This window comes from Budorcas taxicolor, chromosome 10 (genome assembly GCF_023091745.1).
Source record: "Budorcas taxicolor isolate Tak-1 chromosome 10, Takin1.1, whole genome shotgun sequence".
In the NCBI taxonomy this organism is placed as follows: domain Eukaryota; kingdom Metazoa; phylum Chordata; class Mammalia; order Artiodactyla; family Bovidae; genus Budorcas; species Budorcas taxicolor.
Window position 1 is genome coordinate 5,202,607 of NC_068919.1, and position 27,373 is coordinate 5,229,979.

Below are 27,373 nucleotides of genomic sequence, written 5' to 3' on the forward strand. Positions count from 1 at the left end.
ATAGGTCACCAGAGGTCCCTTCACTGATATGAAGGGATGTGGGATGTTATTGGCAGAGGGGAGTCACTGAAGTCTTCATAGGAATCAGATAAAGATGTTTCTGATTTAAGAATATCAGCATGACCACAATGTTCTGGGTAAATTTAGGGTAGGAAGAAATTGTGGGCAGTCGTTTTAGGATGAGATGGCAAAACTGAGTGAAGAAAATTATACCTATCCTTACATCACCTGTAATTGCCTAAGATAAGATTCACCTGGAGAGCTTTTAATTATTGCAGATTATCGCGATTTTCATCCGCGAGTGGTCACCCCAGTAGGACTGGCATCTGACAGGGAATTGATCATTTTAAAAACAGTTCCATGTGGTTTTATCTCCAGATGGCTGGGGAAATGCTGAATATTCTTTGGAAGGACTGATGCTCAAGCTCCAATACTTTGGCTACCTGATGGGAAGACCTAACTCATTGGAATTGACCCTGATGCTGGGAGTGATTGAAGGCAAAAGGAGAAGGGGGTTGCAGAGGATAAGATGATTAGGTAACATCACCAACTCAATGGACATGAATTTGAGCAAACTGCGGGAGATAGCAAAAGACGGGATCTTCACTGGCTGTAGTGTATGCTGTCCCAAAGAGCTGGATGCAACTTAGCGACCGAACACCACCACCACCACCTAGAAGAGGCAGGCGCTGCTTGCTTCCCGTTTTGGTCCTGCTTACAAGTATGAACCCTGCTACTAATATGAACCCAGCAGTTCCTGGAAGAGGGTCCCTGCTCACTTCAGGTCTTCTTAGTCAAAGTGCCTTCACATCTCTCTGAACGTCAACTTCCCTAAATGAAAAAGGTTTGAGAGTGTCCCTTTACCGTGCTATCTCAGTCTGTCCTCAGCCTGTCACAGGCCCAGGCATAGAATGCTGGTCAGTTCAGTTCAGTCGCTCAGTCGTGTCCGACTCTTTGCGACCCCATGAATCGCAGCACGCCAGGCCTCCCTGTCCATCACCAACTCCCGGAGTTCACCCAGACTCGCATCCATCGAGTCCGTGATGCCATCCAGCCATCTCACCCTCTGTCGTCTGGTCAAGGGGCGCTTTTCTTCCGGGAGCTGGCGAGTTCGACACACGGAGCCCTGGCCCCAAGACCGTCAGAGCCCGGGGGGATCCCGGGGCTTGCCGGATCGCGGACTACCACTCCCAGCATGCTCCGAGCCCCGCCCTCATCCTGCCGGGTCTCGCGTGAAGTGACGCAGGCTCGGGAGAGTTGATCAGGGAGGCTGCCGGCCGCTGGCCTCCTGGTCTCCCTTCCCAGGTTGGCGTCTGGGGCCTTCTGTGTCGCCACAGGCACAGCGCCGCTCACACCATGGCTTGGATCCGGACTGCGCAACAGCCTTGCGAGAGACGTGGGTCTTTGGCGCCTCTTTAGTCCCGGGCCGCAGGCAGCTCCGCGGCGGCGGCGGACGGAAAGGTAACTGGAGGAGTGGGGGCTCGGGCTCCGCTGTTTAGGATGGCCTGGCCCCCGTCCCCGCCAGGCCCGGGCCTGGGGCCTCGCGCTGCCCTCACTCAGGCTGGCTCACTCAGGCTCGGAGCTTGGCTGGACCGCACCGTGCAGCTTTCGCTCCGCCTTCTTTTGGGGGGGGGGTTCCCTCCCACCGCGGGGTTCCTCAGCGATGACGCCCCCGCGGCCCCGGCACCGGGCCCCGCTTCTACCAAGCCGGCCTGGTCCTGGACCACCCTTCCCCGCCTTCAGCTCCCCAGCCTCCTACTTGCCTTGCCCCGGGAAACCTTCATCTTGAGCCAGCCCCTGCCCCTAATCTCCGTAATGTTAGCCTCGCTGGGTGGAAGAGGCGGTGAGTCAGCCCAGGCCTTTCGCCTCCTGGTGGCGTTGTCTTGCTTCTGGTAAAGAAGTCAGAGCTCTGCGGGGCAGGGGGAGGGCCGGGCCCCGGGAAGTGAAAGGGGGGGTGGCCTTGTCGGAACGCTCCCTGGACTCCGAGGTTGACGGAACTTTGGCTTCTGCGATGCTCTTTACGTGTTTGCAGTCTGAGCTTCATCACGGTAGGGGGGCCAGTGTAGCAAGTTGAAAGCAAATAACGGCTTCCTCAGAGCTTTGCCTTACCCATGGGCCACTTATCTGTGACCTTGGACAAGTCACTTCTCCTTTTTAGTTTCTTTCTTCTAAAGTGGGAGTAAACAATGGATTGCTCCAAGGGTTAAAACACAAGATAAGCGTTGTCTGAGTATCAGTCAGTACTAGCAACAAAGAGTGAATTTATTGACTTGATCCCTGGCCGCTCGCTGTGGGTCAGGTTATTTTGACCCTGAGCCCTAAGTTACTGAAAAATAAAATGAGTATAGTATCTCTTTTTAGGTTGTTGTGCCAAAAACATGAAATACAGGGAGATGTTTGGCAGACTCTGCAGGGCTGTGCCAACGCTGGTTGTTTGTTCTCAGAACCTCTGGAATGGATGGACTCTTCCTGAGCAGTTTCGCTAATTTGCAGCAGCTGGACAATGCTCCTCATTGATAGCTGTCTGTCGGCATAATCGTCGCATCATTTCTCTCTGGTAAGGGGACCTTTTCACTCTGCATGGCGTCTTTGTCATATCATGGGTGTTAAGATCAGTGACGGGTACGCTGAGTCCTTTGACTTTATCCTTTTTTTTTCTCCCTTGGCATGTTTGTCTCTCATTGGCTCTTTATGTGTTAAAGCCATAAAACTGTGTGCCTGTTGAAAGAACAGCATTGGAGCTAGTCTTTGGTGTTCCCTGTAAGAAAATACCCTTTGTTATTTTTATTAGGTGGCGGGGAACTCAGCTCAAAATCTGTGTAGGAAAAGCGCCTGGATCCCAGTCTTTCAATGGCTTCGAGACAACCAGAAGTGCCTGGTAAACTTAGTTCTTTTTGGTAAAGTTATGTTTTACCCTTTAAGGTTTTAAACTAGACAGAAACCACTTTTTCTGAACCAGATGTTAATAGTTACTCTTTGCCATTCAGACTTACTATTTAAATGATGCCAGTCTATTATCTTATTAATATAATCCTATTAAATGATTAGTATTATCTTATTATCACATTAAATCTTAACATATTATCTTATTAACCCACCCAGGGTGTGAACGCAAAATCTAACTTGAAAGAGTACCCTTATTGCACTTAGTAGTAGTAGTTAGTCGAGTCTGACTCTTTTCGACCCCATGGACTGTAGCCCACCAGGCTCCTCCCTCCATGGGATTCTCCAGGCAAGAGTACTGGAGTGGGTTGCCATTGCCTTCTCCAGGGGATCTTCCCGACCCAGGGATGGAACCCGGGGCTCCCGCGTTGCAGGCAGACGCTTTATGCTCTGCGCCACCAGGGAAGCCCTGTTGCGCTTAAGCGTATGACAGATTTGTCAGTTTCTTACGTATCAAGTCAAAATTCAGAATAGTTCTTGTACCAAAATGACTAAACTCACCCCCTTGTTTTTTGTGAGGAGGAGGTAGGAGATTGGGAGGAATGAAAGTCAAAGCAAAAAAGACACCAGCCTGATTTCAAGGCACCTTGAACTTAGTTATGAGAATATTCACTGCAATTAGTGAGTCCTGGGTTCTTTACAGGGTGGTAATTTCTGGGTTAGTGAAGTCATTGATCCTTCCTTGGACTGTTTTAGTGGGAGTGGTTAGTGATTTTTAAAATCTGAATCACTCAATTTTTAAAACATTTAAAAATCTGTTTATCATCATCCTGGCTGCACTGGTCTTCGTTGTGGTGTGCAGGCTGCTTTCTCCAGTTGCGGGGCCTGCAGGCCTGCCTTGGTAGTTGGGGCACGGGCTCTCCAGTGAAGGTGCACTGGCTTCGTTGCCCCATAACGTGTGGGATCTTAGTTCCTGGCTAGGGAGTGAACCCCTGTCTGCTGCCCTGGAAGGTGGGTTCTTAACCACTGGACCACCCGGGAAGTCCCTGAATCAGTTTTTGAGTCTCAGTATAGGTGATAGTGCCTGTCTCTCAGGGTTACTGTGCAGGTCAAACATCAAATAAATGAAAATTGTGAATCAAAAGTTAATATCGAATAGTTACTTACTGCCCAGAAAAATTTTTGTTTTCTTATTTATGGGAATATGTGTGAAAGTCGCTCAGTCGTATCCGACTCTTTGCGACAGTCCATGGAATTCTCCAGGCCAGAATACTGGAGTGGGTAGCCATTCCCTTCTCCAGGGGATCTTCCCAACCCAGGGACCCAACCCAGGTCTCCTGCATTGCAGGTGGATTCTTTTCCAGCTGAGCCACTGGGGAATGTATTTCCTCATAAATACTACCTGACTTTATTATTTTTAGGAAGGCTATTGGGACGTCTTTAAGATGTTTGTGAAATTGCTCCCAAATTAAGTGGAGGGATAGGAGTCTCCCCTCTGTCTTTCGGTACGGATCCATCCTGAGTCTCAGCCTTCCGTCAGCTTGTGCTTCAGTTTGTCTTTCGCTGTGGTTGTGCTGACTGTAAACTCCCTGTGGCCGTCTGCGCCCCAGGGTTGCATGCACCAGGTTGCTGCTTGAAGGGTGGGGAGCATGGAGGGTGTGAGTGCTGGCTGATTTCACCTCATACTTGCTAGTAGGGTGTTGTTTAAGATCCGTGCCTCAGTTTCCCAGGCTGGAAAAGGGGAAGAATATCTGCTTAATGAGGATTAGAAAAGATGAGGGATGCGTGCTTGACAAGGAAGGTACTTGGTAATTGTTATTTGCTTATGTGTGTGTTTTGAGTGAGATAATCCACATACTATACAATCAGCCATTTTAAAGTGAACAGGTCAGTAGCGATCTTTAGTGTAGTGACGAAGTTGTGCAACCATCACCACTGTCTAATTCCAGAATATCTTCTCACCCCCGAAAGGAAGCCTTGTCCCTGCAGTAGTCATGCCTTATCCCCGCTGTGGCTCCTCCCTCCAGCCAGTTCCAGGCAACTACTAATCCTCTTTCTATGGATTTGTTGGTAATTGTTACAAATCATAATAGTAAGGGTAACTGCTTGTCCCCCTCTGTTTACATAGAATGTCTTCGCTGGTTTGGGACTTAACTGCCACACAGGTTGATGTTTTGGAGAAAGTGGTTGTGTAATTATAGCAAGAGGAAAATTCAGCCTGAAGGCAGGATCGGGCATTAGTCCTGGTTTGAAAGGATCCGCAAACAAAGTGAACTTTGCTCCCTGGTCTGGTAGAGCTGAGCGCGCCCTGGAAGTGGGAGCCTGGGTCAGGGTGGGGTGTTCCAGGGGGCAGGAATAGCAGGGTCAGCTGGTAGTGCTTTGAGAGAAAGGTTGCCAGTAGTTTCTGGATGGACGTTGCCTCTGCTCTTTTGAGTCATAGGGAACATTTGAAACTGTTTTGGACGCTGCTGGACACCCAGTGTGCCCAGCACGTCATATTGCTCTTGTTTTCTGAGGAGATGTAGGAAAGGCAGGATCTGTCACCTCTGAGCCTTCACTCACTCGTCTGTAGTATAAAATGGGAACAAGACTTCATGCTTTTTTGGGGGGGCGGGTGGTGCAGGCTTATGGAGTCTTAGTTCCCTGACCCTGGATTGAACCTGGGGCCTCAGCAGTGAAAGTGCCAAGTCCTAACCACTGGACTGCCAGGGGATTCCTAAGACTTCATATCCTCAGTTTTGCCTGAGGTGGGATGCTTGGGATTGCCACGGGGGCGATGGCCTAAAGAATACAAGCTTTGAAATCAGGTGGGTTTGGGTTTTGATTCCTTACTGCACTTTGAAGTTATGTGACCTGGCTCAGGTAAATTGAATTGTTTGGTTTCCTGATCCATGAAGATGGATTAGGGCCGCTGTGTGGGTGAAGTGGAGAATCCAAAGTGGCAGGCCGAGAGGAAGGGCTTTGTCCTGTTTCCTTACCTTGCCTGGGTTAGCTCTTCCAGAACCAGCTGCTATTGCTTTGTCCCAGAAGTGTTTCAGAGCCTTCCTGCCTACAGACAAATTAGTTTAAAGCTACCAGTATGTTCAGCTGGTGAACGCATCCTGACCGGTGTCTCTGTTCTTAGCTCTTGAGCCTAGTGGGCCTCTAGGCAAGATGTCCCTGCCCATCGGGATGTACCGCCGGGCATTCAGCTATGATGATGCCCTTGAGGACCCTACACCCATGACTCCTCCTCCATCGGACATGGGCAGCATCCCCTGGAAGCCAGTGATTCCAGAGCGCAAGTATCAGCACCTCGCCAAGGTATCTGACCCTGCCGAGTGCCGCTGGCAGGCCCAGCCCCTTCTCCTTCCTCTGCTCCTGAAGCTGCCGGTGGCTCCCAGCACCCAGCGAGTGGGGCACCCACTCATCTCTGTACATGTTAATGTTCCCTGTGGGGTTGGTGGGCCTCTTTTCCTTTCTCATTTTAAACTAGGGTGGCCCTGTCTTCCCCCGTTACCCGCCCCTGCCGTTTCCACAGTATTAAGTCCAAGCTCCTTAGTCTTAGTCTGGCTTTGCATGATCCTGGTCCTCTGAACACCATGCGCCCCACGTGCCGTGATCCAGCCTTGCCAGTTTCCTAAGATTTCTTGTGCTTAATAGGGTGTTGGATGCCTCTGAGTCTCTGCTTGTCACTGCTCCGATTGCCTGGAACAGTCCCAGTCCCTGTCCTGTCCCATCTGCCTGACAGACGGCATCCTTTGAGTCTTAGCTCGATCTCAGTCTCCTCTGTGGTCTTCCTCTGTCCTCCCAGTAAACTGTCCCCCTGCTTTTCAGGTCTCCAGTGTCCTCTGGACCCTGTCAGCATCCCTGCTGTGTTACGGCACCCTCCATTAGCATCCTGGGGGCAGGGCTGCGTCTGATCTGTACCCCTCTGCAGCATCTGGTGGAGGGCGTGGCCGACGTGCTGCGCTGTTCCTCGTGCGGTCCTGTCTCGGGTGCCCGTCCTGTGCCATCCCCGGGGAGCTGCCTCCCCGTTGGCCCTCCTGCCGCAGGCACACGCGCCGATCTGCGCTCACAGCCCTTTGTGCAGCTGGGCTCATGCTTCTTACATGTTGGCTGCAGGCGTGTTATTGGAGCCTCTGCTTCCTGACTGTCTATTCTCACCTCTGACTTCCCACGACCAAGATGCCGGAAAGTGGTCCCATTGCCTGAATTAGCTGGTGCTCCTGCTGCTGCTAAGTCGCATCAGTCATGTCCGACTTTGTGCAATCCCATAGACGGCAGCCCAACAGGCTCCCCCATCCCTGGAACTCTCCAGGCAAGAACACTGGAGTGGGTTGCCATTTCCTTCCCCAATGCCTGAAAGTGAAAAGTGAAAGTGAAGTCACTCAGTCGTGTCCAACTCTTAGCAACCCCATGGACTGCAGCCTACCAGGCTCCTCCATCCACGGGATTCTCCAGGCAAGAGGACTGGAGTGGAGTGCCATTGCCTGAATTAGCTAGCCTTGCCCAGTTCAGGTGACTCCTCCTCACCCACACCTGCGGTGCGCTGCACTGTGGGGTCGTGTGACGGCTCGGGTCCTGAGGGCAGGTAAAGCCCCTGTGTAAGCAGCCCTGGGGGTGAACCCCGAACAGCCTGTGCCCCCGCCGTGAGCCTGGCCTCACCCCTGAGGCAGCGTCTCATGTGAGAGATGAAAATACTTTTGTCATGGAGCTGCTGTGGGGATTAAAGAAGAGAGAGCGGGGAGGCTCCGGTCTTCTGTGTGGAGCCGATGCTGTGACCGGCTCCCAGGCCGCCTCTCTCGGAAGAGCCGTGTCTGAGCCTTCCTTTCTAATGGGGGCGCCCCACTCACCCGCGCCCGCCCTGTCAGGCTCTTAGAATGGGGCGCCTCGTGCTGTCGCCATGAAGGAGTCCCCTGCAGCTCCAGGGCACATTCCCCACATTAGCCATCTACCAAGGTCTGACCCAGTCGGCTACTGAGGTGGAAGCACTCGGTGTAAAAAGTGCTGGCAGTACCAGGAGAGAAGGGCCCGGCAGCCTGCCGGTGGTGCCAAAGCAGCAGGCTCCCGGGACTGGAGCAGGAGATAAGGGCGGCTCCTGACGGGGCCTGGGGCTTGGGCGGCGGCCCGCCACCCTCTGCATCTGTGAAGGCTCCTGCCTGCTTCACGAGGCGAAGAATGTGCGTCCAGTCTGCGGCTGTGCCCCAGCTGGGACAGCTGACGTTTGGAACAGCCGCGCTCCACGGGGAGCCCAGCCCCACTCTGCGTGCGTGGTTCCACTGGTCCGAACTCTCTACGCCCTAGGCATCCGCGTCCCCACCCGCAGCTGTCCTCCAAGTGAGGAAGCAGAGGTTTATTTAGGTTTCACTCGAGTTAGTTAGATCGTAGCTGAGAAGTTTAAATCCTGTTTTGTAACAGGGATACATTTCAGTACTTCCTTCTACTCCCCTCCTTTCTGACCATATTTCCTCTCAGCTCCTTTGGAGAAGCAGAGAATAAAGAGGAAGCCCACTTCTCTGCTTCCAGTCAGCGCTGAGCACCGTGTCAGGTGCTGAGCTGAGGGAAGGCAGCACGCTCCAGCTTGCTCGCGTGAAAGATGAAGCGCTATGGAGACTTTCTGGTTTGTTTTAAAGGACCATTATTGGACCTTTCGAGCCGTGGTCCAGAAAGTGGTCTCGGGACCTGCAGCATCAGCATCACTTGGGGGTTTGTTGGAAATAATGTTCTTGAGCCCCTGCCCAGACCTCCTGAATCCCCTCTGGGTGGGGCCCAGCAGTTGTTTAACAAGCCCTCCAGTGGATGCTGGCGCTCGGCGGAGTTCCAGAACTACCTAGTGGATGCAGTGGTTAATCACGCAAAAGCAGGGATGGTGCTCGGGACACAGTCAAGGCCTAGTGATAGGTCTCCTCTGCGTCCTTAGGGTGTGGTACTGTAGTGCACTGGACACAGTCTGGGAGGACAGTAGAGCCCAGGGCTTCCGATTCTGGCCCTCCCACTTCGATGCGTATGTAAACACAGGCTCTTTGCATCGTGTGGGGTGTGCTGTCGCTGTGCGTCGTCTGTAGCTGGCCAGGTGGGGATGACGGCCCCCTTCACGTGTTTCCTCATGGGTCTGATTGCTCCTGAAGGGGGGGTGAGGCTGTGGCTCTGTGTCTGGCTCACGCGCCCCCTCCCATCTTGAGCAGGTGGAGGAGGGAGAGCCCAGCGTCTCCCCACGCGCCCCGGCCCCGCCGCCGGCCACTCACAGTGCAGAGAAGGCCCCTGTGGTGAAGGCCAAAGCGACCCATGTCATCATGAGCTCTTTGATCACAAGTAAGCCTCTGCGCCCTCGGAAGAGAGTCAAGTGGGGCGGGGGAGAGCTGAGTCCCCACAGCCAGTTGCCAGGGGCTCTGCATGCCCGCCTGCCTTAGTCTGTCCTCAGCAAGCCCCGCCAAGGCCAGCCTGAAAAGGCGGGAGATTGACCCAGCGCTCAGGATTGCGGTTCATTTGGGGCACTCCCGCTGCTCTGTTGCTACAGCCTTGCTTTCCCCTGTCCATCAGTGCGGCCTGGGGCAAGTTGTCTTAGCTGTGGCGGCTGTTCCCCCTCCAAGGGGTGGGGGATCTGGCCTGCAGTAGGTGGCAGGGTTAGATAGCACAGTGCTCAGGGGCCAGGGGCTTCTGCTGCTGCTGTCTCAGGCTCTGCTAGAGGAGACCCCCTCAGGCATCACCCACCTGCCCTGCGCTTACTTTTTTAAATTAAATGGCTCAGAGTTGTTCTTTTTCCTGGACCTTGAGGCACCAGTCTTTAGTCTTAAGAATATGTGATTTATGGTCCTGATGAGACTAGAAACAAGATAGCCTGAATTAGAAACATCCTGACAAGTTCTCTAAACTCAGTGGTTCTGGAGGGTCCTTGTAGTTGCCGTGGGAGGTTAACAGTTAATAGATACAGAGCTCTGCTTGTCCGCAGTAGCCTCTGCTGGGGGCAGGGCACGTTGGAGGTCAGAAGCCCTTGTTTATGAGCTTGGGGAGGGCGCCAGTTAGTCTTGGGCAATTCCTGAAGAGCTCACCCAGGAACCGAAAGTTCAGACTCTTACCTGGACTTAGTTTCTTATTCACACAGAAATGCACTGTTTGAATCAGCAGCTACTACTTGTATTTTGCAACCTTGAGAATGTGTCCTGGCAGTGTTAAGAAGCTTAGGCATTGTTCTTTCTGTGTAGTAGAACTTCTTTATTGAAAATACAGGTTACCAACAGCATAAAACATCATAGAACCCCAGTATATATTGTTATCACTCAGATACTTATTTGGCTTAGTTATGTCCACCTGTAAGCATATTTTTATATAATTGTAGGTATAATAAACCATTTTATTTTTTCAGCTAATACTGCCATAAACTTTTGATGTTGCTATAATCTTAATTTTTTAAAAAAGCTGCATTTAAATTAGTGTATTCATGAAGAAGTCCTTTCCTGCTTTTAAAATTTTCAGGTGACTACCTGGCAAGACTGGAAAACACCTTTATACATTTAGTGTGTGTCTGTTTTCCCTTGCTTCTACTTCTGATGGAAATAAACTAGCCCCTTGGAAGGGGAAGAACTAAGTCCTGAAGGGCCTGTGGCGTCTGCACTCTTGGCCCACAGCCGCCACATTCTCACCCATGAGGGGTGTATTATGCAGAGTGTGCAGGTTAGGCAGAAATTCCAGTCGTCCAGGGCATCACTGACGCTGATGATGAGACGATCAGATGCTGTGCCAGGCCCTGTGGCGGGCAGCCGCGCGCACCATGGGAAGCACTGCATTGGTAGACCTTGGCCAGTTCAAGGCACATTCTCTCTGGTTCAGATCTAAGTGCTACCCTGGTGCCGCCTGGCCTAAACGTGGCCTGGTTTCTCTTTGGGCAAAGGTCTTAGAGAGGGTGGTGAGTCTCCGAGAAAGCTTTGTATTAGAGAGCCTGCACTGTTTCTGAACGTCAGCTGCCTTCTCCGTGTTGCATGTCTAAATATGAATAACACAGAAAATGTCCTGGGGTACAAATGAGAGGACAGGAAGGAGTGTTTCCCTGGAGGTTGGCTGGCTGTCTCTTTCGGAGTAACCTGCTCTTTAGCTTGTGTCAGGGGGCTTCCTTCTGCTCACAGACGCTCTGTGGGAGATTCAGAATTGCTGCCGTGACGCCTGTCTGGGGGATCCCCTCTCAGACAGCCAGTGTGAGCTCTTGCTCGCGGGGAGACTGGTGGCTATGTTATCTCCCCCGGGTTGCGATGGGAGGTGGGGGATGGCCATGACTATCATGTCCTCTGTCCCCAGAACAGAACCAGGAGAGCATTCATCGTTTTGAGCAACAGGCAGGGCTGCGAGATGCCGGCTACACCCCCCACAAGGGCCTCACCACTGAGGAGAGCAAGTACCTTCGAGTGGCAGAAGCACTCCACGTAAGCTTGTTCTTAGGAACTGAACACACACAAACCCTCGTCCTTTACAGCCCGAGCGCGGCTGTGGTTCAGGAGTTTCCCGCTCAGCTAGTTGGGGGTTGAGGAGAGTGGTGGGAAGAGACTTGAATGAGGAGTTTAGAGCTGGTTTAGTCCCCTCCAGAGTGGTTGCACTTTAGCTGAAAGGTCCAGGGCTCTCAACCTCGTTTCTGCTTATCTGCCTATAAAGCTTGGGTTGGAGGGTCAGATGAGATTCTGGGCTGATCCATGTGAGCATGTGATGAACAGCAGAGCCAACGTGGGTCACTCTGTGCTAGTGAGTGACCGAGGGTGAGAAAGGAGGGTTGGGAACCTCAGAGGTAACACTGGATGGGAAGGAGTGTCAGGTTCTAATTTAATTTTAAAAAAATTTAGATAGTGTAGAATTGGGATGTTTCTGCTCTTTGATTTTTAAAATTGGAACAAATAAAGAATTTTCAGTAAGGCTTTTGTTGTTTAGTCACGAAGTCCTGTCTGACTCTTTGCAAGCCCATGGACTGTAGCCCACCAGGCTCCTCTGTCCATGGGATTTCCCAGGCAAGAGTACTGGAGTGGGCTGTCATTTTCAATTTCTCCAGAGCATCTTCCCTAGCCAGGGATTGAACCCATCTCTCCTGTACTGGCGGGCAGATTCTTTATCACTGAGCCACCTGGGAAGCCCCTTCAGTAAGGTTTATAATGACCAAATGTATCAATAAAATAGTTTTAAATGATTTTCTTTCAGGGACTATCATTTTATAATTAATGCTGCTTTTAAGATTTATCAAGCACTCATATTCACTTCATCTTATTAATCCTCTGACATAGACTCTATTAGCCGTGTTTTGTAAATGAAGAAACGGGTTTAAGGTTATGTATTTAAACATCCACAGTATCTGAACTCAAATCTCTGGATACCCTATTCCCTGTGGATTCTTTCTCATATTCCAGAATCTTCTAAGAATTTGGCTCCTGAAGGGGCTTACTCGGAGGCATGATATACAATATATAGAAGGAGGAATAATGTAGAGTTAGTGGCCTGTGGCAGAGATACAAGGCACTGTAGACGATGGTTGCCTTTTGTAATGAGTGTCCCGAATGATTTTTGCACACTACACATAAAACTATGCCGTGGGGGAGTCAGGGTTGGTTTGGTGTCCAGCTGAGACTCTCAGACAAGACATGCTTCTGGAGAGGAGCTCTGTCAGCCTTTGACACTGAGAGCTTTCCAGGGTGTCATTCTGAATTCACTTGCCCAGTTCACCCCATGTAACCATGGAACTGAATCCGGCACATCTTCTGCATCTTGGTCACAGAACATGAGGATGGCTGAGATGCCAGCTCACATAGCTTCCCATGCTGAGGATGGAGAGGATTCACACGTGGGCACTTAAGCGTAGCCTGGGCATTGGCATACTAGCCCCGGGGCATGGAGATGTGTGGAAGCCTTGGCCCAGGAGCAGTGAGACAAGCAGGCTTGTCTCCCCGGGAAACTGCTGGTCTGTGGTTAGGCATCTGTTTACTGCACCCAGAGCACCGGGTGGCTGGGTACGGGAGGGAGAGGTTCACAGAGGGAGCGTTGAGCTGGAGAGAGTGGTGCGCCGAGGCTGGGCCTAGGAGAGGCAGGGAGGGGCGCTGAGGAGGGCCCACGGCGGGGCTTCTGGCTCCTCCACTTACTGGCTGTGAATGTGCGGAAATCAGAAGCTCTGGTGTGAAGTTAGTACAGAGATGTTTGAGATGTATTTGATGAAAACATGTTTTTAAAAGACGGCCTTTTACCTAGCACGGCAGAGCCTGGAGAACATCTGTCCTGTAATCCAGAGGGTGCACCTGCGGACATTTCCTTTTCCTGAAGTTAGAGTGAAGCAGGTTGTTTACACCCTAACTTGGCTGTCTTGTATCTGCTCTGACTTTCACAAAGTCTCTCTTCTGAACCCATGTGAGCAGAAACTAAAGCTCCAGAGTGGAGAGACAGCAAGAGAGGAGAGGCAGCCGGCGTCCACGCAGTCCACCCCGAGCAGCAGCCCCCAGGCCTCCCCTAAGCAGAAGAGCAGGTGAGCACCTCGCCGGCCCCAGCAGCCGGGGGCTCAGCCCGAGGCTTCCAAGTCAGGGGCGGGAGCTGGCGGCCCCTGGCCTCAGCAGGGAACACTTCTAGAGTTGGAGCAAAAGGATGTGTTACCTGGCATTTTATCCTTTCTCTTCCAGAGGCTGGTTCACTTCTGGTTCTGCCACAGCCTTACCTGGCCCCAGTCTTAGCACCATGGATTCTGGAAGCGGGGATAAAGACAGAAGCTCGGCCGATAAATGGAGCCTCTTTGGACCGAGATCCCTCCCGAAGTCTGAGTCAGGTGGGGCACCCTCTTCACTAAAGAAAGCAGCGTGGCGGGTGTTTGACCACAGATCTTGAAATTGTCTGCTCTGTGGTGTCCTTCTGCAGGAGGCTTTGCCATCCAAGCCTACAAAGGAGCCCAGAAGCCTTCTCCAATGGAAGTCATGCGCGGACAAGCCACCCGAAGGACGGAGGAGCCAGCAACGTTCAAGCCGCCCAAGTTGGATATCCCAGTGATGGAAGGGACGAAACAGCTGCCGCGGGCCCACAGCCTCAAACCCCGGGACTTGAATGTTCTCACACCCACTGGCTTCTAGAGCTTTCTGTCCCGGGAGCTCTGCATCGAGGGTATCGAGCCCAGCTCCCTTTACCTTGGCTCTGACATAGGAAAAGTTTCGTCTTTGTGAAAATCAGACTGAGGCTAGATGGAGACATAATTGGTTTTTGCGAAACATTAGTGCAGAGCTTGTCCTTGTGTGGAAAAGCCATTTTGTATTGCTTTAACGTTAGACTAAACTTGAGCAGTGGTGTATGGGGACCTCCCCAGAACTTGGACCACTGCTTACTAGGTGACTGTCTGCCTTGTTCCAAAACCAAGGCTTCAGGATTCCTTCACCACTGTCCAGGTGCGCGTGGACAGACCATGGCGAGGGGATGTCCGTGGACTAGTGCAGGCGACTTTGGCCCTCACGGCCGTGCTGGTGCTGGGTGCTCCGGTCTGGTCAGTCAGGGAACCCAAGGCCTGCTTGAGATCTGGGTAGGGCTAGGAGCCAGCCCCGGCAGGGACCCCCCGCTTGTGCTGGCACCGGCGTCTCCCCGCGTCCTGGGGGACCTCGTGGGCCCGTGTCCCGCAGCCAGCCCTTGCTGTGGGACCTCTGGGGCCTGTGCTGTGGGAGGGGTGCTTCTCTTCTGCGTGTCACAGAACAAACACTAGTCTTAACACATCCTTTGTTGCACTTTAAAGTGGCATTAGTTTAGCTTCCATTTGGTTGAAAACTTCGTAAAGGAGAAAATTCAGTCTGCTGGCTTGCTACAGATAAATGGGCGTTTAACGTTTTGAAAGGTGGCAGCTGCAGTTGGAATGCAGTCTTGAGGCTCACGGGAAGCTGCTGTCACTCTACTTTGATTTTCTTGCTCAGGCTAGGGCTTCGAAATTTTTTTCCTGGGAGGCAGAAGAATTAACAAGCTTCTGTACGCAATCATTTTCCCCTCAAATGAGCTTCATGCCTTTGTAAACATACCTCGCTGAGGAAGGAACTGGGGAAGCCACTCTCATTTCTCTTCACTGTACATGTGCAACCACTGTCTTGAACACCGTCCGTTCCTGCTGTCTTTTGCTTTGGACGGTATCGTGTCTACACAAGGAGCCGAGCTGACCTTCCCCCAGAGACACCCTGGAGTCTCAAATGATCAGAATTAATTTATTTGTGTCTTCTGTTATGCTTGTATCTCTTGTTTTGACAATAAAAATCCGTACTACTTTCTCAAATGTAGATGGAAGTTTTTTTTCATTAAGTTACTCCATTCTGCCTGCTCAGTCATGAAGCCTAAGCATGATAAACTTTCTTTTGAAACACCATTGCCTTTTTATTGTATCCTTTTAACATCAATCTTTTTGCAGCACACTCAATACTTTTGTTTCTATCCCCCTTCATTACATTAGGTCTTAACAGACTGGCCACAAATAGGCAATATCACAGGTCCGATATAGGGATGTTTGTTTTCCATTAGGGAGACAAACATCTTTCGAAACAGGTTCAGTACCTTGAATGACGTAACACTGACGTCTCAAATTTGTTCAGCACACGGATTCTTTTTTTCACATCTTGAATGGAAATGTTAAACATATAGTGCATACAGTATTACCTGTTTCAAAAAAAGTATACATAAATAATTTATTAAAAAATATATACACCATATGTATTTAAGTCATATCTGAGAAGAGGCTAGGACAGGGTTGTTAAAAAAAAGATGTTTACTAAAGAGTTAGAAAGTTATAGCCTACAGATAAGTAAGGTAGGTTTGGTCCTGTTAGATTTTAAACTACTTTCTACCCTTCTGGGACTTCCAAGCAGTTGGAGGCGGAGTTCAGGAGGGATTCTTGGTGTTCAGTGCCTCGGACGACCTTGGGCTGCTCCGGGCCTATGGAGAGGCCTCCGAGTCGGGGTTCAGGTCTGCGGCAAAGAAGAGCAGGAGCCTGAGGAGGCGCACCTTGTCCTGCAGCTGCGGGACGAGCGGCTCCCCCAGCATGCGGACCAGGCGGCTGCGGAAGGCCTCGATCTGCTTCTCCACGTCCACCACGGAGATGTCGTCCCCCTGCTGGGGCTTGGGCTTGATTCTTTTGATTATTAAGTCTTTCCGGTCAATCACTGAGCTCCGCAAGTGCTCTGCAAGAGGGAAAAAGTCAGTGGCACTGTTCCGAACGGCTTTCTATTCCTCTATGACTGGGGAAGACGGAATTTTGGTAGGTAGGGTGTAGGCAAAGATTTGTTGATGAGTGACTAGGCTACAAGTCAAAGGCCCATTTCTGAAAGGTCCTTTGTTCTGGTTCTCTCTGGACCTCAGGTTTTAGTACTAAAAAAAAAAAGCCTTGGTTTTAGTTCTTTTTCCTTTGTTGATTTAGACAACGAACCTATATTAAATAATGAAACTATTTCAAATGGATATAATTGGAGAACTATTCTCTGAAAAGAATTGCAAAGATATTAAATTTTACACGGTAAGTCTGTCATGACTTTGGTTTATCGTAATTCTGTTGAATCCATTTTGTATGTATTGCAGGGTAGACCAAATGAATAAACATATTCATGTTGTTGAGAATAAAGCAAGGGTTCTCACTATGGGAGACAAGATTGAATTAAGGAACAGGAAGAGGAAGAATTCTGTGGAAGTGGAAACAGGTATCAGTATGAACTTTCATTTTTTTTAAATTACATAATTTACTAGCCCGTGTCAGAAAGGGCCTAGAAGCAATAATAACTGATGGCTGTCCCAGTAGCAATCAGCATACTCAGCATCTAGATCTTGGTTTTGAAATACTATTTCCCACTCCCCACTAAAAAATACCAGAACTCTCGGCAAAAAGGCTGATTTTAGGATCATGGCAAGGAAGTTACAAGGGGAACCTGGAACTATTTTTATAAAAGTAAGGGAATGCTTAGAAACTAATGGGGACATATTAGTTTCTGTTGGCCACATTTTGAACAATATGATGGTAAATAATGGCCAAAAAAATGGGACTATAACACACTGAATTTTAAAATGTCCCAAATCCATAGTAAATAAGAATGAGTGCAGGGAGAAGGGAAAGGTCATTTTTATCAGAAGGCCAGTTAAGAAATGTAGAAGGAATACATAACTAGAAAGGGACCATTTTTCAATCTACTAAATCAATTCAGTAGTTCACCAAATGAAAGGCTGAACGGGAGATTGAGTTTTACCCTCTGGGAAGAGAACACAGGAGAAGTCTCTTAGGGACTGCTTGACCATATGGTCCAACTTCGTATCAGTGAGACCACACTGATGTTCCTGCCTCTTGATGTAATGCACTGGAAAGGGGCGGCCACCCTCATCTCTTCTGTGTTCTTGCTGCTCATGAGAGAATAAGCTGACCACCCCAGTTGTGCGGTGTTCTATGAAGTAACTGACCTGGACTCTTCAAAAGTGTCCTGTTATGAGAGACAAGTAAAGGCTGGCAGCTGTGTTAGATGACAGGAAGCAGAAGAGCATACCAGCCAAGCACAATGTGTGATGCTTGACTGAATCCTGACCCAAAGCAAAACCAAACAGCAGTCAAGGGTACTACTGGCACACATTAGATAACATTCTATCAAGGACAGAATCAGAGGGATAATGAATAATGGCATGTAGGAGAATATTCTTAAGCTGAAGTATTTAACAAGGAAGGATTATGACAGCGCAACTTACTCTGAACTGGTTCAGCAAAAAAAAAGTATGTGGGTAGAATAGAGTAAGCCAAATATGGCAAAATGCTAACAGCTTCTGAATCAAGGTACAAGCTACAGGAGTATACGTCATACTGCTCCTTATGCTTTTCTGTAGGTCCAAAAATAAACTGCTGGGGAAAAGTAAAACCCTCTAAAGGTACCCATTACAAGACCATGACTCGGTCCCAGCAGGGCTCTGGAAGTGTGTGGAATCGAGGCACACAGGGCACAGGGTCACAGGCAAGGCAAATGGAGGGGAAGGGCCCTGCAGGCCTTTTGAGTCCAGGTATACCAGAGACCATGCCAACATCATTTTATCCATCTCATTTATAAAAGGGGGTAATGGCACCTTCATTAACAGGGTTACTAGAAGGACTGAACTACAGGGTCTAGAAATTTGAGAAAATAGAATCAACTGAAAAGAAAAAGTATAATAAATAGATACTAGAATATCCAAAAAGTCTGGAAACAGGAGGCACAGCTGCTCTGAGATGTCATCATAGGGGCATTTCAACATTTAATCAATGTTACAGTGAGCGACTACCCTGCCTCTGGGACAGGGCTAGGCTCCGAGGAGACACTGGGATCAGAGACCTGGGCCCAGCCCTCATGGACTGACATTCTAGCCACAGGAAGCCTGACAGTGGTTAGTCAACAAAGACAGTTGTGGTCTTGGTGAGTGCAACCAAAGAAATCTACTGGGTGCTGTGATAAACAGGAACACTGAGGATCAAGGGAGGCAGTGCATTCTAGCGGGGGAGGGCCTCTTAGTTGAGTCCCAAAGGATAAGGAGGTAAGCATGAAAAGTCTAGCGGAAAAGCAGTCCATGTAGCGGGAAAAGGCGCAAATGCCATGATGTAGGAAAAGCTTGTTTGGAAAACTAGAGGTTAGAGCCGGGTAGTAAGAAGGAAAACGGGACCAGAAGAGACTGGCAGGCAAGCCTGGGTCACAGACCGACGTGGAGTTTGTCTTCTGAAAGCAAAAGGAGATCCGCGGAACATTTTAAGCAGTGAAATGTGCGACACTGCAGTCCGCTACTGGGGAAGAATGATCACAGGGGACAAAATCCTTTTAGTAGAATTTGATTTTCTTAAACCATGTGCTATGAAAAACATGAAAACGACTTCGAAATAACAGAAAGAAGTGACTGCAAAGAGAGGTATGGGGAGACTTGGGAGCAAGAGGAACTTGGAATTTATTAATACAGGAAATTCAGAGAAGCAAAGGTTAGCAGTGCCCACCTACCCACCGCCCAAGGGGAGGAAGTCCTGGCCAGTGGACTTGAACCATCCTGGCTCAGCTGGCAGGGCCTTGGATTTCATGCTTCAGTAGGGACGAGAGTTCTTACTACAGAGGTTCTTGGGGTTGTTGTGTGAGGCAGTCTTTGCAAAGGGCTTACGTGGCATAAGGCCTGGCTTGAGATACTTGGGCTGGGAGTGCTGTTACTAGTGCCTGGGTCAAAACTAGGGCTAGTGATTATCATGTGTCAAGGTCATCGTCACCAGGGCCTCCAATCCAATGGTCACATGGAGCCCTTTACCATCTCTGCAGCTCTTCCATGTACCTCCGTGTCAGTACCGGCAGAACCCTGGGTGTATCTTCAGCCTCGACACCCCTGCCCTGCCACACCCTTGTCACCATTACCCTTGCCTGACCTCCCGCGTCCTCAGCCAAGCTGTCCGCCACCCATCGGGCCTTACGTCAACCGTCTTGCCGGGCTCCCTTCACTCTGGAATCAAGACAAGTGAGCTCCCTAGCTGGGGGCCCTTCACGCCCACTCCTGTCTAGGCCCACGGTCTTGTTTCCTGCTGCGCTCCCCTTGCTCACTGAATCCTAGTCCTACTAGTTTGCTCTATGTTCCTTGGACTCATTAAGTTGCTTCTGGACTCAAGGTCCCTGGACATGCTATTTCTTCTTTCTGGGAAACTTTGCCCTCCCTTTTCGCCTGGCTAATACCAGTACTTCACATCTTAGTCTGAGTATTACCCCTTTAGGGAGGCCTTCCTGAGTTCCCCCATAAACAATTTAAGTCCTACTTTTTCCCTTCACAGCATTTATTTTCATTGCAATTATGTTACTAGTGTGATGGTTTGTTTCAAGCCAATCACTTCACTAGACAGTTAAGCTCTAGGAGGGAAGGGGCCACGTTGGTCTTAGACATTGAAGTTTTCCCAATGAGCCAGGCACAGAGGAGGCACTGGGTAAATATTTGTTGTCTGGATGAATGTATGAACTGAACCGATTGTGTCTGAGTCTGCTTTTCTCCCCTGTGTGGATGAGGCTCCTTCAGGAGGGCTGTGTGTGAGACTCTCCTTGGAATGAACAGGTGTCTGACTTTCACATTACTCTCAGTGGCTCAGAGTGAAATTCAGGAAAATCATTTTGTTCATTTAAATACCATATGTTTAAATTCCTAGATTCATAGCTTTAAAGTATATTCTAATTACATGCATCAGGAGAACTCACAGCATATGGCAGCTCGTAATTTTGCTGAGGCTCGGACTTGAGTTTCATGGCTGTGAAACTGGGGTGTGGGGGCTTACTTCCCTCAGCTCAGGTGACAGCCCAGCATCCACATCTTAGGGGCTGCTGTGCTCTCTATGGGAACATTTACAAAATGTGGGGGTTCAAGATACATTGCTCCCCAAGGCCAAGAGTCAGTATGAAAGTAATTTAACCATGTATAGAGAGTTTAGAAAGTGGGCATCAGAAATTCCTTAGAACCTCATCTTCTAATCTCATCTGGAATTTTACAGAAAATTAATTTCCTCCCGTGTGTTTCCACTGTACACAGGCTCTGGCCACAGACCTAGGTTTGAACCCTGGCTCCGCATGTACTTTCCTCTCTGCTTCTGTTTGCCCATGTGTGAAGGGGGTTGGTGCTCATCTCACACGCTTACTGGGTTAGATAAGCCAGTGTATGTGAATTTGCCTATGCCCCCTTCCTCTCTTCCTTCTTAGAAGTTCCCACAAACAAAGGGCACACTTGGACTCCCCAACCTCTTTCTTTCCTCCCCACCCTTGGAGCTGGACAACTCTGTGTGCGCTCAGTTGCTTCAGTCGTGTCTGACTTTCTGCGACCCCGTGGACCGTAGCCCGCCAGGCTCCTCTGTCTGTGGGATTCTCCAGGCAAGAATGCTGCAGGGGGTTGCCGTGCCCTCCTCCAGGGACTCTTCTCCACCCGGGGCTCAAACCTGTGCCTCCTGAATTGCAGGGGGATTCTTTATCTGCTGCACTGCCTAGGAAGCCCATTGGACAACTCTGGCTGACCTCGAAATGCACTCAGTGATGTCCTCCTCCCACTTGAACCGGGCAGAGATGACTAAGGAGCCGTCACAGTAAAATGCCTCCTGATAAAGACACTGACTATTTCAGGGAACCATTCAGTTGTGTTCTTTGCAGGACACTATTTTCAAACTTCTGGTTCTAAATATTTCTTCTCCTTAACTCTTTTCCAAAGAAGCTGAAAAGGATGCTAAGGATAAAACAGGATTGGAACACCCCATTTATTCTTAGTCCGTATACACTGGTCTGAGAGCTTCCTCTCCCTTATTCAAGGCAGAAAAGAATATTCTGTAATAAAAGTAGATCCCATATCCACCTTGAATCACTATTGCCCATGACCCAGGTATATTCCCTTGGAAACAAAACAGAAATGAACAACAAGTATTAAGGGTGAACTTTAAACAAAACCAAACTGCTTTAATATTAAACTTCCTGCTAGATCTCCAAAAGAAACAATTATATAAACTTCAGTGAGGCTGAGCACACATGGAATTTGCCTTTGGGGCTTTGTTCTTAAAAGGACACGTACCTTTCTTTGAGCATGTTAAAAAATGCACAAACTACACAACCTCACGTCATGGCCTCGACAACGCTCTGTTATGTTTTAGTTACAAGTGTCTGAAACAGAGAAGACCCTTGTAGCATACTCCTGGCCTGGCCACAGGCAGCCTGAGAGTCGGCAACACTGACAGCACTTTCTGCTTTATTTCACGCTGCTGCTGCTGCTAAGTCACTTCAGTCGTGTCCAACTCTGTGTGACCCCATAGATGGCAGCCCACCAGGCTCCCCCGTTCCTGGGAGTCTCCAGGCAAGAACACTGGAGTTGGTTGCCATTTCCTTCTCCAGTGCATGACACTGAAAAGTGAAAGTGAAGTTGCTCCGTCATGTCCGACACTCAGCGACCCCATGGACCACAGCCTTCCAGGCTCCTCCATCCATGGGATTTTCCAGGCAAGAGTACTGGAATGGAGTGGCTTTATTTCATGCCTATTAGCAATTAGTCTTGGCAAGTTATGTATTATCATCGCTATTCTATAGAAGGAAGAAACTGAGGTCTAGAGATATAAAATTAGCTGCCCAACGCGGAGCAGGTGATGGAATTGGGATTCAAACCCAGAATTTCTATATTCAATCCAGTGCTTTTAATTTTTTTTAATGTTTCTGTAATACCTTCCTCAATTCCAGGCAAAAGAGGGTGTAAGGACCATCTTATCTTCCCAAGAGCATTGCCGAGCTAAAATCAACCTCAATATGATCATGGCAGGTAGATCAGGTATGTGTGTATATAGGTGTATATATATATATACACACACATATATATGCAATGTATATATATATTAAGGACAGAATAAATGGCAGAAATAGCAAGGACCTAAAAGAAGCAGAAGAGATTAAGAAGAGGTGGCAAGAATACACAGAACAACTGTTCAAAAAAGGTGTTAATGACCCAGATAACAATGATGGTATGGTCACTCACTTAGAGCCAGATATCCTGCAGTGTGAATTCAAATGGGCCTTCGGAAGCATTACCATGAACAAAGCTAGTAGAAGTGATGGAATTCCAGCTGAGCTATCTCAAATCCTTAAAATGATGCTGTTAAAGTACTGCACACAATATGTCAGCAAATTTGGAAAACTCTGCAGTGGCCACAGGACTGGAAAAGGCCAGTTTTCATCTTACCCAATCCCAAAGAAAGGCAATGTTGAAGAATGTTCAAACTATCTTACAGTTGAGCTCATTTCACATGCTAGCAAGGTAATGCTCAAAGTCCTTCAAGCTAGGCTTCAGCAGTATGTAAACTGAGAACTTCCAGATGTACAAGCTGGATTTGGAATAGGCAGAGGAACCAGAGATCAAATTGCCGATATCTGTTGGATCATAGAAAAAGCAAGAGAGTTCCAGGAAAACATCTACTTCTGATTCATTGACTGCGCTAAAGCCTTTGACTATGTGAATCACAACAAACTGTGGGAAATTCTTACAGAGATGGGAATACCAGACCACCTTACCTGCCTCCTGAGAAACCTGTATGCAGCTCAAGAAGCAACAGTTAGAACTGGACATGGAACAACAGACTGGTTCCAAATTGGGAAAGGAGTACATCAAGGCTGTATATTGTCACCCTGCTTATTTAACTTCTACGCAGAGTACATCATAAGAAATGCCAGGCTGGATGAAACACAAGCTGAAATCAAGACTTACGGCAGAAATATCAACAACCTCAGATACGCAGATGATATCAATATAATGGCAGAAAGTGAAGAGGAACTAAAGAGCTTCTTGATGAGGGTTTAAAGAGGAGAATGAAAAAGTTGGCTTAAAACTCAACACTCAAAAAACTAAAATCATGGTATCCAGTCCCATCATTTCATGGCAAATAGATGGTAAAAAAGCAGAAACAGTAGCAGATTTTATTTTTATGGGCTCCAAAATCACTGTGGTTGGTGACTGCAGCCATGAAATCAAAGGAAGAATGCTCCTTGTAATAAAAGCTGTGACAAACGTAGACAGCATATTAAAAAGCAGAGACATCACTTTGCCAAAAAGGTCTGTGTAGTCAAAGCTATGGTTTTTCCAGTAGTCATGTATGGATGTGAGAGTTGGGCCATAAAGAAGCTTTTTTTTCAGGATCCCCTCCAGGATCATGTTTTGCATAAAATATTCATGTGTTTTGGTTTGATTTTAATCTGGCATAGCTCTTCAGTCTTCCTCTGTTTTTAAGACATTGGGACTTTCGAAAGTGCAGGCCAGTTAGTCTGTAAAAGGCCCTTCAATCTGGGTTTGTCTGGTGCTTCCTTCTGATTAGATTCGGGTCAGGAATTTTTGGCACCTAACTGATGAGGTGTTCTCAGGGGATCACATCAAGAGGACTGTCAGTTTCCTCCCTTGTAAACCTACTGTCTTTCCTTATGTAATCTGTAATCATGTTAGTTTTCCTAAGGGCCTCGTTAATCCTTGGCTGATCAAACCACTCCTGTTTGAAGCACCTATTCCACCATGATCCTTGTCGATATTTGCCCGAGTGCTAGTTAACCAATCAATTAGTCTAACTCCCAGATCCTCACTGGCTTTGCCTGTGACTGGGGCAGAGCCACGTTCACAGTCTTACATCATTTGCAAGATGTTCATGTTTACCTTGTCACTGATTTTCTGTGTGTTTGTATCATACCGACCAATGTTTACAACATCCAAGTCAGTGAGCAGGAGACCCAACAGGGATTCTGCAGTGATGGGCCAGGGAAAGCTGCCAGGGCTCGGTCAGGTCATTACTGAATCTTGCTCATGTTAGGGTAACTCATTTACCTACACAACCCTAAGGACTGTGAGGACCACTGTGGTATCTGCCGTAACAAAAATACTATGTGAACTCTTCTGTTTCAGAGCAGCGATTCCAGCTATGTCCTTTCTCGTTTCTTGCAATTACACTAAGGAACAATGATTTACAGAAGTTAATAGAGTCCCTTATGTGACTTTAATTCATAATAATGTCCATGGCCAGACTCCCACACCACCCGGTTTGTGCCCAAATGCTCCTTACCTCTTAAAACATGCTGGTAACTGGATAACAGGAACTGTAGGTGCTCGACCAGCTCATCCCATTTCTGCCACTGGGTTTTATCTGACTGCAGAGATAGTAAAAGCAGTTCGTAATAAATTCTTTCCTCAGTAAGAGGTTTATACAGTTTTTAAGTAACTTACAAAAAGCTCAAGGATTAAGGAAAAGGTGGTCTGGGCCTGGGACTGAAGTAGGGAAAAACATACCTGACACTTGAGCAGTGATGTGGAATTGTTCAGAAAATAGAGGGCCTGGGCCAGAGACAGGGGTAGGCGGGTGGGCGTCTCACAGCTGTGGAGAAATATGATTTCCAGCACTTTGCAGCGTAGCAGGTGGCTTTCCATGGTAGTAAAGAACATCTCTCTGCATGGAGGAGAGAGAGTGCACCATCACAACTATTGTTTCAAGGAACGTATACCACAATTCTCCCTGAATGCTCTAACCTTTGCCTAAACCAGAGAAGGCTAGAAAGGAATACAATGAAGGCCTACAAAATCACAAAGCCTGTGGACAGGGCAGAAACAGATTCGTTCATGAACTGACAACTGCCAGAAAACTCCTTGATGTTTGAAAGCGAAAGACTAGTTTAGGACACGTGAAGAATTACAGCATACTCTAACCAAGAGAATTAATCATGAGATTAAATGTTTCTGAATGGCCATAAAGTGCCATAACTGGCACAAAAGAGGAATATTATTAAGAGGAATAAAAGAGGGTATTGCTCTCGAAAAGCTCATGGTTGAACAGGGGCAAGAAGTGTGCAACAGGAACCTAACGCGCAGGGCCAGTGTGTACACGGTGTGGTGGTGCCCCCATGACACAGATGGGAGAGCACACTCGGTCGGGGCTGGAAGCAGCCTCTGACGGGGGAGACGGCACGGGTGGCAGTGGGCTAGGGGAGTAAGGAAGGCCCAAGGTAAGAGGCACTCCAATGCTAGGAGAGACATGGCGAAAAGCAAGGAGCAAAGAGATATACACATCTGGGGCGCCACAGCCTTCTTCAGTTTCAAGTCTCTAGGACTGAGGAGTCCCCGAGGGACTTGGCCAGCGAGGGTGGGCTGAGCGCACTGAGGCTTCTGAGAAAGAGAGCTATAAAACGAAGGCTGAGCTTCGGGAAGGTGAATCCCACTCACTGTTCTAAACACAGTGTCAGCTTCCCCCTGAGAATGTGATAAATTTCAGATGCACAGGGTGCATCTCTGGACTGCCTAAAGGCTTCTGCCTGAAGGTTTGGTTGGTGGTTCTTGCCAGGTCTGCGCATCAGAGCAGTTTCTGAGGAGTAGGCAGTGAGCAGATAAGGAGATGGCAACAACAGAACCTGCCCCAGATATCAGGGTTCTTTCTGCTACAGCTGTCCCTTTGCAGTGGGGCAACATTTGGAAAAATAGGGGGCTCTTGGTGCCACTGCTGCTGTAACAATGATAAATAACAAAGTATCTATTCATTTTTATTTTCTTCTTCCCTTTCCTTTTGCTGTTCCACCAGACACGTTATTAGTGTAAAAGCAAAATTTTAAAAAGCAGAATAAATAATTCTAAAACCTTTGCTTAACATTCTAAAGTATTAAAAATGTCTAAAATATTAATGAAAATCCATTTGATCTCCTTAATGTATTTTTTAGTACCATTCTATATCTTCTGTGACAAATTTTCTTTAATACAAAGGACTCCAAATTATTACATTCCTAAGATATTCTCCAAATTCTTTTAAAGTCTAATTTCTACTCTGCATTTGGTGTATGACTTTCACAGACAGTTGATCTATTCAATAACTTTTAATTTCAAACTGTATTTTCTCTTCCAGTTTTGACTCTAGAGCCTGCATTTGTCCTGGTTTTATAATCCAATACGGCAAACCCAGAAATATACAAATAACAAGAAAGTAAATGTGTTGGACATAGTAGGAAATGGAGGTACAATTATCTATAGCAATTCAAATTCACATTTTAAAAACAAGATAGAGAGGAAGGCTAACTTCCAGATCCAGCCTTAACAAGTATATCTGGTATTGGATTTACTCTCCTTTTATCAACAATTATAAACAAAATATATGAAATAACTATTTTCAGGCATTGGATAACCTACTACAAATGACTATTGTTCTTGAGAGAAAGGGGAAAAAAGGTGGTGAACTCCATGTTTACCCCAGATTTCCTGCTGGGGGCACTTTCTAACTAAGGCCAAGGAAAGTATGGGTCCTAAACAGAAAGCAGTGGGTTTGTTGGACGGAGCAGAGACTGGAGGTCAGGGGAGCTGAGGTGGCTGGAATATCTGTAACGGTCCCCCTTGGCACATGGACAGGGAGATAGCCAAAGCCTGGGAGAGAACAGTTAGTGAGGGCTGTGAGATGAGTGGGGATTCGGGAAAGTGCCCATTGTTGAGAGAGATGGGGTCTCAACGAACTAGAAGAGAAATCTCAATTGAACATGTTGGGCTTTCGGGGACAACCCCAGAAGACTAAGCTACCGGACATTAGTCTCTTAAGAAAGGCTGCTTTAGAATACCCTTACAATTCCTAGAAACAAGCTTCAAAAGGAGAAAGCTAACCTGCTCATAAATCACTATCTGCCAGACTGGAAGTCAGTATTCTTGAAAGGAAGTCAGCAGATTTCAGATTCTCAACAATGGACCATTCATGTTAGGCATGCAATAAAAAAGTATTAGACAAGGGAAAAAACAGGAATAGGAATCCATACCCAGGATCAAAATGCCCAAAGAAACAGACCAATAGATGACACAATGTTGGAGTTAGTAGACAAGGACTTTAGAACAGCTGTTACAAATATGCTTAGATTAACCAACCAACCAAGATATATATACACGAATGAATAGAGGGGGACTCTCAGCAAAGAGAAATGGACACTCTAAGGATGAACCAAATGGAAGCTCTTGTTCTGAAAGATATAACATCTGAAATTAAAAAAAAAATCACTGGATAGGCTTACCAACAAATTAGGCACCA

The 27,373-nt window shown here is 48.1% G+C and overlaps 2 protein-coding genes across 6 annotated transcripts in view; one reads left to right on the forward strand and one right to left on the reverse strand.

The window, feature by feature from the left end:
- The first annotated feature begins 1,262 nt into the window (after nucleotides 1–1,262).
- On the forward strand, nucleotides 1,263–15,112 carry KIAA1191 (KIAA1191 ortholog). 5 transcript variants are annotated; one of them, XM_052647035.1, is made up of 9 exons: nucleotides 1,263–1,461; nucleotides 2,362–2,557; nucleotides 2,792–2,878; nucleotides 6,008–6,186; nucleotides 9,048–9,177; nucleotides 11,155–11,279; nucleotides 13,242–13,348; nucleotides 13,500–13,642; nucleotides 13,732–15,112. In XM_052647035.1, the coding sequence occupies exons 3-9, from the start codon at nucleotides 2,851–2,853 to the stop codon at nucleotides 13,938–13,940; spliced, it is 921 nt and encodes a 306-aa protein (XP_052502995.1). In that variant the 5' UTR covers nucleotides 1,263–1,461; nucleotides 2,362–2,557; nucleotides 2,792–2,850; the 3' UTR covers nucleotides 13,941–15,112. The 5 variants fall into 5 exon arrangements, with proteins under 5 accessions (XP_052502995.1, XP_052502994.1, XP_052502996.1 ...); XM_052647034.1 differs by having other exon boundaries at nucleotides 2,445–2,557; XM_052647036.1 differs by having other exon boundaries at nucleotides 2,445–2,557; nucleotides 9,051–9,177.
- Nucleotides 15,113–15,575: 463 nt separating this feature from the next.
- SIMC1 (SUMO interacting motifs containing 1) overlaps nucleotides 15,576–27,373 on the reverse strand; it is an 81,509-nt gene continuing 69,711 nt past the window's right edge. The window contains exons 8-10 of the mRNA XM_052647032.1: nucleotides 24,619–24,775; nucleotides 24,395–24,479; nucleotides 15,576–16,010 (exon numbers count right to left, since the gene is read on the reverse strand). Coding sequence (XP_052502992.1) covers nucleotides 15,766–16,010; nucleotides 24,395–24,479; nucleotides 24,619–24,775 — 487 coding nt within the window. The 3' untranslated portion in view covers nucleotides 15,576–15,765. The remainder of the gene's footprint in view (nucleotides 16,011–24,394; nucleotides 24,480–24,618; nucleotides 24,776–27,373) is intronic.